The sequence below is a fragment of the Biomphalaria glabrata genome, chromosome 15 (assembly GCF_947242115.1).
Source record: "Biomphalaria glabrata chromosome 15, xgBioGlab47.1, whole genome shotgun sequence".
In the NCBI taxonomy this organism is placed as follows: domain Eukaryota; kingdom Metazoa; phylum Mollusca; class Gastropoda; family Planorbidae; genus Biomphalaria; species Biomphalaria glabrata.
In genome coordinates this window covers 3,648,677-3,666,707 of record NC_074725.1, presented here as the reverse complement: position 1 = coordinate 3,666,707, position 18,031 = coordinate 3,648,677, and the positions used below count along the sequence as shown (strand labels likewise).

Here is an 18,031-nt window from a genome sequence, read left to right as displayed (position 1 = left end):
CAATAATGACCGGTTCAAATATTTTATTTATACCATATATATATATATATAATGTCCTAATCTGCTTTCTAAAAGTTGCTGTTTGGTGGTTTTCCCCGTGCATTACGACTGTCTTGCATCACTTGCAGTACGATCCTGGAAGACAACAGTGCTCCTTAGGGCTTCCATCTCTTCATAAAGGGGAGAGAATCCCATTTGCACCAATTCTCTCCCACGATCACGTCCCCTGGTCTGCACAGAAAATCATCCAGTGTGTTTTCTGGCAATGGGTCAACATTGGCAATGACTTCATGGATCTTAGCAAAGAAAGCTGCAATAAAAGCAGTGTCCCATTCCAAACTATTCACGTAGGCCTATATATATATATATATATATATATATATAGATGCCAGCAAGTATCGGGGTCTGTCTGGGCACCAGAGATTTTTATCAGAAAGCGCGGTGAGTTCAACAAGCATAGCGAGGTTTCGAAAGCACGCTTCCGGAGAGAATGGTATTGCATAAAGACGCCCCACTGAAGGCGAGCTTTTTGAGCGCTGGAGATAACGACCTCAGATAACCCCCTCCGAAAAAAAAAACAACCTCACTACTGATAAAATTGTTAGGCTATAGATTTATGCCCCCCTAATCTCAACAACAATGCTTGTGTTCTATTAATATCAAATCAGCTTTTTTTTTGTTTCAGTCAGGGATTGTCGAGAGACCAAATGGTTACACCCCCCAGTGTCATCTATAAATCATAGGCGTAAAACCCTATGAAGTATTGGGTCAAGGGGTGCGGCGGTACAGGTTTCTAACTCTCCCAGCCCCTCCATGTGTGTCCCTCCTTTCTAGGGTGACGAGATGGTGTACGTTGCAAGCTATCGGGTCCTCAACCTACAACTGACGAACGGTAGGTCAAAGTGGGACAGTGGGTAGAGGAACCTATTAGGCTATGTCTGTTTTTCGTAGGCAGCCGGCAGTCTAGAGGTAGTGAAATCCATACTATGCCCCGATGTAAACAATCCCTCAAGTGACACATTTACAACTAGTCTCAGATATACAACATAGAATCACGTGATAGAAATTAGGTTAATTACCTCTCCCCCCCCCCCTTCTTTTTGGGAGTAATTTAGTTATTTACAAATAAAAAAAAGCGTTTTATTTTTTTTTAAACTAACCTAACAATGTCACATGTGGACACACTAGAATCACTAAATTAATCTATCACATAGACAACATGCTGCACCACTTTTAAGAACAACTTAAAGACCTATCTGTTTAAAACTTTTTTAGATTAATTGTCATTTTAGCTGTTTGTGTTTGTAATGTTATTACAGCGCATTGAGCCTATATTTTTTTTAACAGAGCTTTATAAATAAAAGTATTATTATTATAGGTTTGTATTCTTGCCCATGCACTTTTGGTTGTGCCACCTGTAGTGAGACACGTTATTACGATGGCCCGTGTTCCTACCGCTAGTTCAAGTACGAGTGTACACTTTTACCAAGCTAGACAGACGCGGCCTACTATTGCATTTCTAAATAGTTCCTAATTCCTCGTGTTTTAAATAATAATAATTGGGTGTGGGCCTGGGTCGTGTATGAAGGTACCGCCGTCCAGCGGAAGGTTGGGGCTAGGGTGTGATAATCTTCCATTCTGAAGGAACATCCGAAACATGTAGAAACTTTTGTAACATTATATTTTGAGCCAGGTGAATTCTAATGTAAGCATCACAATTATATGTCATGGTCCGGTCAGAATAGAAAAAAGGGGAGATTACTCAACTGTTTTTGTCTTTCTCATTGCTCACCTTATTGAGTAAATAGAAATCATTTAATTGTGCGTACTCTTGAATTTTTTGTGTTTGCCAGAGATCAATATATTAGACACGGGGGTCGGAGGTCTGTTGAACCATCGAGGCAGAAAAAGTGATACGACTTAGCCTTATTTCTGTGAACGTGAGGGTCGCAAAAAAACAATCCCACCCCAGAACCGAACTCGGTTCTAAGCAGCTTTCTTCGTCTGCTCCCATGTCATTCCAGTAACCTCATCTTCACTGTTTCTTTCCATCCTTAGAATCTCAACCAAAGTAAGGACAGTCTGTTGCCTTCGTCGCTGCTATGGTCTGTCTTTACAGAGTGTCGATACAGCGCCGTGTGACTTCAATCTCATGACAGAAATACAATGTGTGTGTGTGTACGTGTGTTTTGGGCTGAGAGAATCCTCCGACGTTTTGATCTCTCCATCTGTCTATCGGGTGAGGGGCAAGTCTCGGATCATAACAATAGAAACTAGTTGTGTGATTACAAGTCAAAATGAAATACATTATGATCAAAGAGAGAGGCTCTATAGTCAATAGATTTTGTGTTTACTGTCAATCGATTTTTCATTTTTGTTTCTCACTTTGCCTTCAACATTTCTGTCGACTTATGGCTTGGGTGTTTATTGATTGTCTGGGTTTATCAGACGATTGAAAACGAGTTTGTTTTGATAGTATTTTATACAAGAAAAAACCTAAACATTTTCAACCGGTGGCTTAGACTAGATAACTAAGAAACGCCACAGATTTGAAAAAAATGCTTGACGTTAATTCTTTCTGAATCGTTGGTTGAAATACAACTCAAAGAGTTGTACTGCAGCTGGTAAAATCATTTGTTTCTTACGAAAGCTAAAACATTGTAATACTACATGACACAAAGATAAACAAGTTAATCGCTAAAGTTAATACATTATAAAACATGAACAGAACAATTGTGGTAGTATTTTATAAATTGAAGAATTCCTTTCCGAACAGAGAATCATTACATCCTACGCACGAATCTTAACACTTTGTCACGTCCAGTGGCGTAGCTAGTGTCGAGGGAGAGGGGGGGTCTAAATTCCCAGCACCCCCGCTCAAATGAGTGTCCGAAATTTGTTTTTACATTAAATATTACGCTATTATCTCGCATGTCAAGATGCAGGGTCTCCTAAAGAGGTCAAGCCCCCCCGGCCCCTCAAATCCCTAGCTAGGCAACTGGCCACGTCATTGGTTTTCCTGGCTGTTTTAGGCAATTGGCTCCATTCCCTAGAGGCACCAGGGAAGAAGGAGCACTTGTTAGAATTGTATTGGCGACACAGCAGACACTGTACAGTGACTTGTTGGACTTTGTCAGCCAAATCGACCGAGTGATCAAAGCTAATGATACAAATATCACAGCATGTATTCACCACATAGGCCAATAGAAGACAAATAAATACCTTCACTGAGATAACAACGCTGATAGATCAAAACAATTACAGCGACAAAAAAGTTAAAGTAAGTAAATATAATGGTAGCCCTTTCAGACCTTGCGGTCTATGTGAGCAAATGAAGTCAAGCCTATGTGCCTCTATGGCCGACGGTTAACCAAGGTGTCATGTGGCCAGCACATCGTCGAAGCGCTTTTATTTACCCAAAGTGTATCAGACACCTTTCAAAGTTAGCTGGACCCATGGACGTGATAAAAACCCAGATGTTCGAAACGACAGTTCTCACCAGGACGAAGAAGAAGGCCAGGTGTTGCTACAGTAGCACCAAACTTCTGGTAGACAACTAAACCGTTGTAGGCGTGATATACCGTAACTCATAAAACTTCCAATAACTTGAATAACTTCCTTGTGAACAATTCTAAGTATAACTTTATTTATAATACAGACAAAATGAAGTAGATAAAATGAAATAAATGTAGCAGTTTTTAGTAATCATATTTCCAAATAAAATCTAACTCACTGCACTAACATAACCTTTCAGTCTCACGTTCTAGACATACTAAGAGTCGTCTCCTAAGACCAAGTGACGACAACGCCACCTATGTTGCCTCATTCACAACCAACCGCAAACCTCTTTCATCGTCACCATAGAAACACACACACACATATATCATAACATCAGGACTCGAACCTGATACACCTCGAAAGAAAAGCGCTTCACCACTCTGCCAACACGCCCCATAAAATAAAGTACAAGACTATATCCAATTGTTTCAAGTTCGTTTTAGATATTACCCAAGAGAATGTAAAAACTAAATCTCTCTGACATTACATTCAAATCTTAAGAACTACGGGTTTACTACCATTAAAAAAAAAAGCATAACATTACAGCTTCAATTTCTCATTTAATATTGATGCTACGATACACCGATTATTAATATTACATGAACTTGGGTGTTTGTAGGACAGTGTGTTTCCATTCACACAGTGAGCTCTGGACTATAAGAGAAGGGAATCTGGTGGAGGGGGTATCTGTACACAGGTGTCTCTGCAGCTTCTAGACGCTAGAGAAACTCAACTTTCCAGAGTCAAAATGGTGAATGCGAAATTCCGAGCCGACACCGGGATTCGAACTGGAGACTCTCAATCGTGCTCACATTTAATCTAGTGGATAAGGATACAGCTTTCTTAAAGTGTTAACGTAGAAAATAGGGTCATACAGTGAGAGGAGAGTGAAACTGAAGGACGCAACACATAGGTCATAAACACATTCACATCGACAGCACATTGACAGATATCCGCATGTTTTTTTTTTTATTTAGAAGTAGAATATTAACCTTAAATTGAAAGAGGTTCCATCCAAGGCAAAAGACAGAGAGGAATGGAGAAAGACGGTCGAGAGATCTTGTGTGGTGCCCTAAACGGTCCAACAGACTAAGTGATAGGTGAAAGTGACCCTTAAATTAAACAAAGTGTACTATACAAAACAAATCATCTGTTCAGCTATGAACTGCGCGATATTACGGGGTAAAAATAACTCATTCACCCATAAATTTGTTTTGCTTTAAAGACACCTTAGTTTATGCATGGGGAGGGGGGGTCTTTACTTAGGAGAGGTGAAGCTAGGTGATAAAAACCTCATTGCTATCTACGAGAACATGTGAGTTCAAATCCGGGTTGACATATGTTTGCTGATCGCCTCAACCAGGACCCCCAAATGGTCCGCAAAAAAATTTAGACCATAGCGTTCTAAGCATGCCGTAAAAATTGCACAATAGAAAAGTAATTAAAACAACAAACAAGTAAAATATACAAAACTCTTTTTTTAAAAGCTTTTCTAAAGGGGAAGAACCCCCATCCTTAAAACTATATCTACCTATAGTGCACAAGTTAATTCCCTTATTCGATATCAAACAAAATAATTAATTACCAATAATTAATTGACTAATTGGTTAATTTTTGTTTATTGATTCATGTTTTGTTAGGTACAATAACTAACTATTTTTAGTATCAACTCGATCGGAGAATGCGTGAGGGAGAAATAGTGTTAACAATTATTTAAGGGGACTAAACCCAACACATTTAGACATATATTGAATACTAAAGTATTAGTTTCCCTTGTTCCTATTAAGCAAAATAATGATTTACAGTTACAGTAATTAATTGTCTAATTGGCTACTTTTTTTTTAAAATTGATTCATGTCTTGTCTATGTCAATGAATAAGTGTGCGAAGTTTCAACTTGATGGGATAATGGGTTTGGGAGAAATAACGTGTACACACTTTTTACCAGACAGACAGACAGAGTGAGTTGATATAAGCTTTGTAAATGGCTTGTCTTCAATGGTCCAGATATTGGCATGCACTAAAAGATGCTATGGCATTACTTACGGTAGTCTCAGTATGAATCTCTGTTAGTAACACTGCAAAGTGCAGCAGCAGGACTGACCAATGCCGAGTGTCCATGACTAAGTGACCTGTGTGGCCAACGTTGCAACAGGCTTCTGACGATCAAGCTCTTCTTCACGTTAGCATAACACTGACCTATAGATCTTCTGTGAAATAGAAAGTTGTTAAAAAGTTTAGGTCAGTGATGAGCTATTTATAAATATGAAACTTTCCACTCAACGATATTGACTAACAATGTAAACACAGCTGCCATACAATTCAGTGGTTCTCAAATCTTTGTTTTAGTTTGACTTTTAAAAAATACCCCACGATAAAACGTTTTGTTTATAAATAATTCCAACATCTATCTCGCCATTTCTTACAAAACTAAATAGCCACAAGCTTCGCTGCCCCCCAAAAGTCAAATTAGCAAATCAAGCAGCATGAACCAGTTCGCTGACCACCACCCGCTGACCACCACCAGAGATACGCGAACACCGGTAACCCTCGATTAAAGGGAGCTTGGACAAAGAAGAAAAAAACAAAACATTAACAATAAAATGGTAAATTGTAAAATATACAATAGATATTAAACAAATAACGAGAGACAGTCCTTAGTACATGTAGTCGTGTAGATACTTTATAGGTTCTATGTGGTTTACAACTTGAGTCAGTATTAAAACAGTTACTCCATTACAGCGCATACATTTCTCTATATAGGAAATGGAATATCATCGATGTATTGCAAAAACATAGAAATATTATCAAAGAGTACAACAACTTGTGTCTCAAATTTCATAAATATTTTGCTGATTCATAACAAAATCATAGCAACAACAACAACAACAATGATTTTACAACCGAGAGAAACATTCCAGGGCATGTGTTCGTTTACAAGTGAAACATTTTAGTTTTATTTATAAGTAAAACATTTTAATTGTTAAACAAAATATTTTCCAAGTGGAACATTTGAGTTAAAAAACAAAACAAGTGAAACATCTGAGTTTACAACAAAAAAAAATTTGTTTCCAAGTGAAACATTTTAATTTCCAAGTGAAACATTTTAATTTCCAAGTGAAACATTTTAATTTCCAAGTGAAACATTTTAATTTCCAAGTGAAACATTTTAATTTCCAAGTGAAACATTTAGCGAAACATGCTGCACATAGAATCAGACGACGGCATCTTCTAGTGTTATTTTTGGCTTCTGATGACCGCTACGTGTGGAGCAGCCTGAACATGTCTGGCAGTAATTTACGGTCTGACACCCCGCCCTTAGCTCCCCCAACCCTTGTCCCTAACATATCTCTTCCCAAAGACAACTTCGAGAATTTCCAACACTTTCTTCATAGAATGAAGGTGGTGTACAGAAAAAAAAAGGAATTTGGTCGCAAACTCCAGATGTGTGAATATAAATTAGTGCAAATGTGTGTATTTGATTGGACTTGGAAACTCAAGTAACAATTTTTTATCATTTTAATGTAATTTAATTTCAAGCTTAAAGTCTGAACCATATAACTATTTATGTCTGTGGTCAGCATAATAGTCTGGTTGTTTAGATGTCGCGAATGTCGTACTTTCGACCCCCTTTACTTTCCAAATATATTTCCATTTTATTTTCAATGAAAAATAAAATATAAATGTTTCATTTATTATATTATTTCAACGTAAAGTAGGAATAAACTGTTGTTTATTTTAAATGTTATTTTAATTGTTAAAAATAAGTTCTAAACTTAGGAAACATGTAACTCTACACCCGATGTTTCTAGTTGCATAGCTTCCGGGAAGAGCAAGATGAGTCAAGCCCAATAAAAATAATACTTCAGTTTTTTTTCCCTCATGTATCCCACGGCTACAGCTGGTCCAATGGAGAGATGATTAACAATTTCATCGCATTTCTTAAGCATGACAATACAATGTATTTTTTTTTCTTCAAAGTTTTTATTTGATCTCAAGGGAGATAGTTCTGGCCATTGCCACGATGGGAACAGCCCCAAACAGTGAAACGCCCAGAAATCAATCGCTTGAGAATCATTGCCTTTAAACTCTGATAGGTTCCGCCTCTATAGCTTCCCATCTTTAGAGAGGCTCACGCGTGATGTGGAGCGCCAATGACTGGCAAGCCACATTACAGATGACTTAGCCCGAGGCGAATGCCATGTGACATCTGGGTCATGTCATATCTTGACAGGCCGTCGTCTTCAATCAATAGACCACCACACTGATGTTTGACTCCGGTCATTTAATAACGACCCCGTTCAGACTGGACACGGCAATCAGACTGGACCTTATGAACTTTGCTACATTACACGCACGCACAAACATTCTGTTCCGTAATTTTACACCCCCCCCCCCCAAATAATAATAAATAACTCGGACAAGCCCTAAGGGTTTAACTCACTGGAGACTTTAGAATGGTGTGGGGTGGGGGTGAGCTATCACCGTCTACGTTAGCCAAAGGCAGAAGTTGGGCTCAAACTACAAGAACTTGTCAAATGCTATTAAACGTAACCATACGCAAGCGCAAACTAAAACTCTATGGCCTTATTACAAGGCCTTCAGGGCTTGCAAATAACTTCCTTCAGGGAACAGTACCAGGAAAAAGGAAAAGAGGCAGACAGGGAAAGCAATGGGAAGACAACATGAAAGAGATTTTATCTTATCTTCTTATCTTATAAAATACAGACATTACTTTTAAAAAAAAAGATGATTACGTCCCACGCGTCATGTATGTTAACCAATGGCTTAAATTCTGCAAGGCAAAGACAAAGAAATGGAGAAAGACGGTCGATACATCTTGCGTGGTGCCCCAACGGTCCAACAGACTAAAGGATAGGTGAAGGGCTACATTTTGTGTGCGTGTGTGTGTGTTTGTTTAATAAAGTTGAAAAGTCATGAGCCAACGTTAAAGTACATACGATCTTGAGTTTTAAAGATCAAATCTGGTAATATTTATGTGTTCAGTGCTTTTTAAATTATCCGCTTAACACTATCCTGTACAGTAAATATCTTTTTTATACTCTGACCCCTGACCCCATCTCATGCTAACAGCGCAAGTGTAGAAATTATCTTCATTCAGTAACAACAATGTGAAAAAAATGAATTGAAGCTTGAAAAAAAAAAGAAATAAGGTGGGGAAGGGGAAGGGATGAAATAAAGTATTCTTTACTGTATAGTGTAGTGCCGAATCACTATCAAAAGATGTCCTAGGGGGTTACCAAAAAAAAAAAAAAAAGTTTTAATAAAAACCCAGCACTCTCAATCTTGATCCGTATCCAAATTGTAGAGTGAAGATATTTCTCTGGTCAGTGTGCGCGTGGAGCTACCAGAACTTGGACAGTAATTCACGGTCTAATACCCCTGCCCCCTTTTTTTTTTGTCACACATCTCTACCCCGAGCACAACTTCAAAGAATGATAACACGGTATGAAATAGAAAGACGCAATCTAAGCAAAGCAAACAACACAACACATCACTAGACTAGGCCCAAACAACAACACATCACTAGACTAGACCCAAACAACAACACATCACTAGACTAGGCCCAAACAACAACACACCACTAGACTAGGCCCAAACAACAATACATCACTAGACTAGGCCCAAACAACAACACATCACTAGACTAGGCCCAAATTGGACTACTAGATACACAGTTACCAACAAAACAGATGTAATCCTATTGTGAGACGGTTCCACGACAATTCGTTCACTGACATTTCGTTCACCGACAAATCGTTCACGCGACTATTCGTTCACCAGACATTTCGTTCACCCGACAATTCGTTCACGCGACTATTCGCTCACGGACTATTCGCTCACGGACAACTTGTTCACCGACAACTTGTTCACCGACAGTTGGTTCACGACAAATCGTTCACGCGACAAATCGTTCACGCGACTATTCGTTCACGGCACGGACAAATTGTTCACAGACAAATCGTTCACTGGATAGTAACATATTGTTAATATTATATATTCTCGCCGCGTGTTTAATTTATTTACATTAAAACTTTTGTAGCTATTATTTCCAAGTGCAAAAAAATTCTAGAGATCAGGTCAAATCCGAGTTTATTTAATTTCGTTGTTGTTGTTGATATTTTGTTAATGAGAACAGTATGTGATAAAAATTGTACTTAAAATTAAAAAAAATAAAAAAAAAAGAGATCTTACAAGCTAGCTGAAAAATGTAAACGGGCCCTCACTTTAATATAGGTAACATTTTTACTTTCACCTTTAATATAGCCTACCTTTACACCCCCTCTTTTTTTTCATCTACCGGGAATCTACCCATTCATCTGGCTACTCTAGTTAACACCTAGTGGAGGGCTAGACAGACTGGCTCCTCTGGAAGTAATAAAACTTTATTGGACATTGCCTATACACTTGTTCAATCTGTCTACATTGAAAATATCTACTAGGCACTAGTATAGTACTTTCCATCAAGTTTAAAAGAAGTTTTATTTTATTTTTATTTTAGTTAACTTGTTTCTATATGTGACCACCCATTGGTACACTAATTTGATTGCTTGGACCTCAATAACAAATTTATTGAAACAATTTTATTTTGTTGTATTGCGATAAATTATAATTTTTTGATAGGGAACCAAAATATTTCCTAGAGTTGTATATGTAATTAGTTGTTTTTTTTCTTAGATGTCTTAATTGATAAGTATTAACCTTAGATCTGTATCTATAGTATGTGACGTTCAGAGTTGAACAGTGAAACCATATATTGTACCAAATCTAGTACCATTGTTAAAAATCTAAATTATCTCTCGTAATGACACTAAAAGGATTGTGGAAAAAATACTAGTGTGTCTGAGCTAGCCAGGAAAACAAGTGACTTGGCAGAATGCATGACGTGTAGGACGTAATCATCTTCTTTTTTAAAAGAAACGTCTGTATTATATAAGATAAGATTTGTTTTTGTTAACAAGATATCAATAAAATGGGTATGTTAATTAAACATCTGGACCGCTATTAAGAAGATAAGCAAATATGGGTCGGTCGAACAAGACTACATGATGGACATGAGTGTAAAAGAAGGCCTACATGTTGAAAGTAAAAATGTTACCTATAGTAAAGTGAGGGCCCTTTTAAATGTTTCAGCTTGCTTTTAAGATCTCTTTTTTCTTTTCAGTATAATTTTTTATCACATACATTCCTCGTTAACAAAATATTAACAACAAACAAACAAAAATTAACAAAGAATTTCGGATCAGGCCCGATCTCTAGCAATTTTTTGTTTTTGGAAATATCCAGTGAACGATTTGTCTGTGAACAATTTGTCTGTGAACGAATTGTTAGTGAACGATTTGTCGCGTGAACGATTTGTCGTGAACCAACAGTCGGTGAACAAGTTGTCGGTGAACAAGTTGTCCGTGAGCGAATAGTCCGTGAGCGAATAGTCGCGTGAATGACTTGTCGGGTGAACGAAATGTCTGGTGAACGAATAGTCGCGTGAACGAAAAGTCGTGAACGATTTGTCGGTGAACGAAATGTCAGTGAACGAATTGTCGTGTCCCCTTGTGAGACAGATCATTCTAACAAAGCAGCTCCACTAGACAAGGCCTATGGGAAAAACTTCAAGCAATGTGTATAGGGTTTTCCCAAAGTAGATATTTTTAGAAAGGAGTTTTCTTTGTAAGACGAAAAACGATTGTCTGTTTGCCATCCATATTTAATAGGCCTTTGTGGAAAAAACAAACATTTTAGAGGCCCCACTGAAAAATCTACTATTTTAGTTTGGCATTCTTTGTTTTTAGAGGCGCGGTGGCTAAGCGGTAAAGCGCTTTGCTTCCGAACCGGGGGTCCTGAGTTCGAATCCTGGTGAAAACTGGGATTATTTTTTTTATTTTCGGATCTTTGAGCGCCGAGTCCACCCAGCTCTAATGGATACCTGACATTAGTTGTGGAAAGGTAAAGGCGGTTGGTCGTTGTGCTGGCCAAATGACACCCTCGTAGACCGTAGGCCACAGAAACAGATGACCTTTACATCATCTGCCCTATAGACTACAAAGGTCTGAAAGGGATCTTTACGTTTTTACTTTACTATTCAACTTTTTAGACCCCCAAATATAACAAGTGGGATGTGTGGCCGAGTGGCGAAATACGCTTTGGCTTGGCTAGGCTACATATGAAATGGGGCTCGGGGTTCGACACTCGACTCGAGGAGTGCTGTGTTTACTGAGCGCCAAAAGGCAGCACGGAAAACCTTCTCCCAGATACCCCCTCCCTCCACTGGTCCACGAATGAAATTGGACCATAGCGCTATGTGCATGCTATTAGCATGAAAGTTAGCGATATAAAAGCTATTAAAAATTCAATGTTTTTTTTTTATTCACCTTTATTACGCTGGAAACAAATGCCACGGCCTACTTTCTCCTCTTCAAAAGCCTATCATTTTTTGTTGTTAAAATCAAGAATGAAAATTGTATGCACATGCATATAAACTAATTTAATTAAAACTAATTTGGCTTGGAAAATAGTTAATAAATTAAATTTGCACTTTATTTTGTTTACAATAATCGCTGATTTAGAAGATGGGGATGCTTTAGCGCTGAACACAATGTCAGTATAACGACAGAAAGCTTCAAGTAGGGACCAATATAGTGTTGTAGGTCTGGGCTAGAGGCCAATATAGTGTTGTAGCAGGTCTGCGTTAGAGGCAAATTGAGTGTTGTAGGCCTCGATCAGGGGCTTATATAGTGTTGAATGTCTTAGCTAGAGGCTAATATAGCATTGTAGGCCTCAACTAGAGGCCATTAAAGCATGGATTAGATGTCAATATTACATCTTTAGTCTCTAAGACACACAGAAAGTCAACAGTGGCTTTGGGATTCTTAAAGTATTGATTAGAGGCTAATTGAGTGTTGTAGGCCTCGATCAGGGGCTAATAAAAATGTTTTGTAAAATGTTTTACATGTTTCGGATGTTCCTTCAGAGTTGAAGATAGTTTACTTCCTAGTCCAAACCTCCAGCAGGACGACGGGGGATGGGAGCGGGCAGGGTTTGAACCCTCGACCGTCGATAAATCCGAACGACAGTCCAGCGCGCAAACCGCACGACCAGGCAGCCATCCATAATATAGTGTTGAGTGTCTCAGCTAGAGGCTAATATAGCATTGTAGGCCTCAACTAGAGGCCATTAAAGCATGGATTAGATGTCAATATTACATCTTTAGGCTTGGACTAGAGGCCTGAAGTCTCTAAGACACGCAGAAAGTTAACAGTGGCTTTGGGATTCTTACATTTATAATGGACACTGAAATGAATACTACACAAATATATAACGTTAAATAAAGTATTACACATTTAGAAGTTAATTTATGACAAACTTACACACACACATTTTGTTTTAATGGTTCTAATTTTTACGTTGTTTTTTTTCTTTTTACTAGTGCCTATGTAAGTTGTTGCTAAGTAACCATAGCTGCAAATAACGCTATCCATTCTAATTATAATTCAATGGAGTCAGGAAATGCGATACAGAATCTATATATATAAGTGATTGTTGCCAGGTATTCGATGGCCAATGTTATCAATGACGTGGTGAAAATTCAATTAGGTCCATGTGCCAGAGTGTGTGTTTTGAGTGCATGGGGTTTACAATATTAGACAGAATTTAGCCAGTGTAGTTCTCTTATCAATTATACTTGTTTAACTCTCCACACTCTTTCTGTTATAGAAATCCACATGTAAAGGTTAAGCAACACTTTTATGTAGGTGTACCGGTACATTTCATTTGAATCGTTGTCATTGGTGGCTGAATGGTAAGGCGCTTGGCTTCCGGACCGAGAGGTATTTTGGTTCGATTCTTGGGGAAGACTAGGATTTTGAATTTCGCGATTTTCAGGACACCCAGCTCCAATAGAAACCTGCCAGTAGTTAAGGAAAGTAAAGACAGTTGGTCGCTGTGCTGGCCACATGACACCCTCGTTGGCCAAAGAACAAAAGGAAACAAGATGAGCCTTCCACCATCTTTCTATAGATGGCAATGTCTGAAAGACAAAAAAAAAAAAAAAAAAAAACCCAGCATATTTATAAGTAATACCCTTCAGTAAACTTCATTAAAACATTGATTAAGTATTATTTCGGACGTGGGTAACTAACAAAACGGGAGAATAATGAGAAAGGTTCCGAGGATTCATTCACAGTTCCAATTGAGAAAAAAAAAACTATTTAAAAAATATGATTGGGTTAAACTTTTATGTCAAGTTGTAAACGGCTTTTAACGCCACTAATTATTAAAAACTCGGGGGTCAAGACAAAGTTCTCACGTGAAAGGGGTAGCACCAGTAAGTGTTAGATCTTAACAACTTGTGAGTATTCCACTGAATTTACAAGTTGAATACTCTTGGGATATAGAGATATGGCAAGAGGAAATCAGTTCTATTGTATGAAACGTTTAAAAAGACTTTCCAGTGCCTATAATAGATTACAATTACTTCATTGTTGTCTCAAAGTCAATGGTTGGTTTTTACTTTTCTTTTTTCTTCTTCTACTTAAATGTGAACTCCTAGGAAAAAAAAATCAACACATTTTTAGTTTAAGCCTAAACAGAAATGTCCTCTCTTCTTTTTAAACGCCCCCCCCCCTTTTTTTTTCTTTTTTGAACCTAAAATGTGACGCCACTAGGACACACGAACGCTCAGACAGGCCTACTTATCATGTATAATTTCCACAATGTCTCTGACACATAACAGGTATATAATCACAACAAAAGGTAATCAGATAAAAAACAAGATTGTTTTTAAAAGTTTCTTTTTCACACACCATAATTCTAATTCAAGTGTTTCGTGGAAACTGAAAGTCGTCTTTTCCTAGAAATAACCGCGCGATAGTTCTTATAAAGCCATCGATTTTAACCGATTCATCAGGCCTCTGAACATTGATTTTTTTTTAAGGCAACAAAAGCGTAATTTGTAATGAACTGTCTACATTCTAGAATCAAGAAAAGATCAAACTAGTCCGGTGTTTAGAATGTGAACTCTGACATGACATGAAAAGATTCTCTTAATATCCACACTCAGGCGACGAGTTTAAGTTTAAATAACAAACTTATTTTTACTTGACTAGATTTACTTGATTAATGTGATGACAGCCGCGGTGACACAAGCCCATGTTATCATTAAATAGCGATGAAGTAGGCCAGCTATTCTGGTCTACAGACTTCAAGAAATTTCTACTTTTGCAACTTTGAAGCTTGACCCACTCGCTTTAATATTGTTTCTATACATGCCAAGTCTTCATAACACACAGGAGGCAGGTGGCCATGAGGTAAATCTTAAGGCTTCCAAACTATAGTGTTCCGAGATCGAATCCTGCTCAGAGGGAAAATTGTTTCAGTTCATGACTGTAGAATGTCCATGATCCCATCTGTCTGGAAAGTCTTGCTGGTATTAATTGAGGTAAAACATGACACACACATGTTAACCCTTGAGCACCGAAACAAACTAACTTACCAACCTGCTTTGATGTGCTCAGCTTTTCAAAGCGAGGGTCGGACTTAATAGCCAACTCACGGGTACAAATGAAGTGAAATTGTGCTAGTCTTCCATCACGATGAGGAAGTGAACGACACCCTTGGTTGTATTGATCAAACTCGAATCTTTACATTTGTATAAAGACATAAGCTCATAAGAGGTTCCAAACACCGCGTCTAGAGCCACACATGGCTTGCAGTACGTGTTGTCAAAACCATGTTACTTGAATACCCGCACGAGCCTTCATTGCCCAAAGCTATCATTGGGCCAGACATGTTGCAACAAGAGGACATACATGACTAATAAATAAACAATGACTCTATATTCACCCTAGCCCGTTACATTACACGTGGGTAAAGGTCATTGATTTCTCATTGTCTGGGACACAACGCTGCTCCGACACAAGTCTCTGATTGTCCATTCAAATCTCTACGTCTGGAGCACACATATTGAACAATCAGGGATTAAGATCAAGTTTGAATATATTGCTCTTACATTAGAACCATGGCCTATAATAAACAAGTTAAAAGTAAATCAAGGTACGCTATAGTGCTAGACATTGATTGGAGACAGGACGAAAAGCGGAAATACCAGAGGGAGATCATTCGAGTCAGATGTGAACACTATCCATTCTGACATATTGTCCATGCTCATGTAGCAGAAGTGAGATACAGTCGTCTAAGTTAATAGTTTGATGAACGCAACAGTAACGACAAAAAAAGGGACTGAGCCTTATCTCAAAACCAATCTGTAAAGTACATGCCATTGAGTGATTGTAGTAGCGACTAAACAAAAGCGGTGACTGAAAAGACCAGCGGTTCTCAGCCTTTTGTAAAATTAAGTTTTCTTAAGCAGAGAGTTATTTTCCAAGCCCCCCCCCCCCGAAAAAAACCATTTTCTTTATCTCATTTATACAAAGCTATGTTTAATAAGTATTAAATTACAGAAGCATTTTCCTTCATTGTAAAATTTCGTTCAACCAACGATCTACTTTGTATAGCGTAACAAAGATGAGAAACATTGTTTCGGGTAACTGATTAGTGAAGGTAGGCTGAGAATGGTGGCATTAGGATTGCTGTTCTTTTCTGATTCGGGCTTCATCAATAGTTCATTTAAACAAGATGACACCGTTGTAGGCGTTAACGAAAAAGTTTAAAATTTCACGATTTGATATCTCTCTCTCTAACACATAAGTTTTCAAAGGCCCAAATATCCGCTCAACTGAATAGCTAAGAAAAGCTAATAAAAACATATTACAGACACGTAAACAGACTAGTAATTAGTGTTGCCAAAACTGTCGTGACCTTAGCATTGTACATTGCCTGGAGGATCAACACAGGTTCATCAGGTCACTAAACGAAGAGTTCAGTGCCGAATGTTGACTTGAAAGGCCCTAAGCTATTCGAGATATGGGGCCTTTATATGTCCAGATATCATACGTCAGTGTTGGGGGGGGGGGGGGGCTAAGCTACAGCTTGTGTTGCCTATAGGTAAATTCGGTCCTGGTAAGGCTCAAAACAATTACGTACGAAGAACACTAGTTTAAATGATTAAGTACAGAGAAACTGTTTCTGTGGGCCACGGTTAACGAGGGTGTCATGTGGCCAGCAAAACAACCATAGATGTAAAAAAAAAAAAATTACTCTTCAAAAGAACACTAAAAGTCTGGTTGCAGAACCGACCTTAGGCATAGGCAGCCGCATATGGCATCATATTGATGGCGGCTAAAACAAAAATTGACAGAAAAAAATGTGAAACTTGAATCAGATCTCAAACATAGTAGAGCACTATGACTATGTTTACTAGTCTAACTCTGCCGATATATAAATTTCATTAATTTGTCGATTGAGATATAGTAGACGGTCAGGTTTTTAATCAATTGCGTAATTCTATTTTTTCGCTATTCTAATTTTTTGAAAACTTCATTTTGGGGTCACCAAATTCAGTTGGACTAGGGCCTCCAATTATCCAAGGCCGGCCCTGATGTTTGTCACAAAAAAACAACAACAACAACTTCAAAATACAAACATCCCCGACAAAAATGAGCAAACGGACATTTCTAACCAAACGGACATTTCTAACCAAACGGACATTTCTAACCAAACGAGAGACTATTAATTTAGTCGGTGTTTACGATTAGACAAAGGTTATACAGGTAAGTGAGTGTCAATGACACCAACACACATACACACTGCTCGTTAAGCCTGTGTTTGTAGTCTAAAGCTTCACACGGTAACAACATAATGATAATTTGATTTAGATCATCAAGTCAATGCTGAGGACTGCTGCCGAGCGACACACTTGCCAGCGAATTAAAACTTAAAACCAGCCACAAATGCCTTTGTGGTGCAAGACCCACGAATGCAGTTGAGTTCCTTCAAGCCTGTATACTTTAGAAATGGGATCAGTTTAGACCAGTGATGCCCAAAATACGGCCCGAGGGCCAAATCCGGCCCGCGACGTGGTTCCATCCGGCCCGCCGAAATGTCGGCACAAAGTGTAGATAACCCCATCGAAAAAAAAAGCTGACTTATGTATCTTTACCCACGTTAGGGCCCTTAATTTTTCTTCAATTGATTGGTACCATGACCTTTAACATTAGTGTGTTTATGAAATGAGAATCTACCAGAAAAAGAGAACGGATCTTAATTGGATCATGATAATAAGCCAACATATTTGATCTATAAAAAAAGTGTGGCTGTTTCCAAAAAGAACAACATATAAACGTCATTGTGAAACAAATATGGCGTCATTCTTGGTTTGAGCCGCGAATAAAAAGATTGTTTGACTACGCCTAGAGATCAGAGGATTGATGGAAATATTTACCAAATAGCGACAAGAAAATGAGTCGACGTCTAAGCTAGCTACAATGTTGTTCTTTTTTTAAATACAGAAATTAAGCCGTTTTCTGACGCGTGAAAAAAAATCACTTCAGATATCCAAT

The 18,031-nt window shown here is 38.2% G+C and overlaps 1 protein-coding gene across 2 annotated transcripts in view; it reads right to left on the bottom strand.

Annotated features, from left to right (window-relative positions):
• LOC106065647 (probable glutamate receptor) overlaps positions 1-18,031 on the bottom strand; it is a 33,595-nt gene that overhangs the window by 14,012 nt on the left and 1,552 nt on the right. For both annotated transcript variants that reach the window (XM_056012269.1, XM_056012270.1), the window contains exon 2: positions 5,604-5,767. In XM_056012269.1, coding sequence (XP_055868244.1) covers positions 5,604-5,678 — 75 coding nt within the window. In that variant the 5' untranslated portion in view covers positions 5,679-5,767. The remainder of the gene's footprint in view (positions 1-5,603; positions 5,768-18,031) is intronic.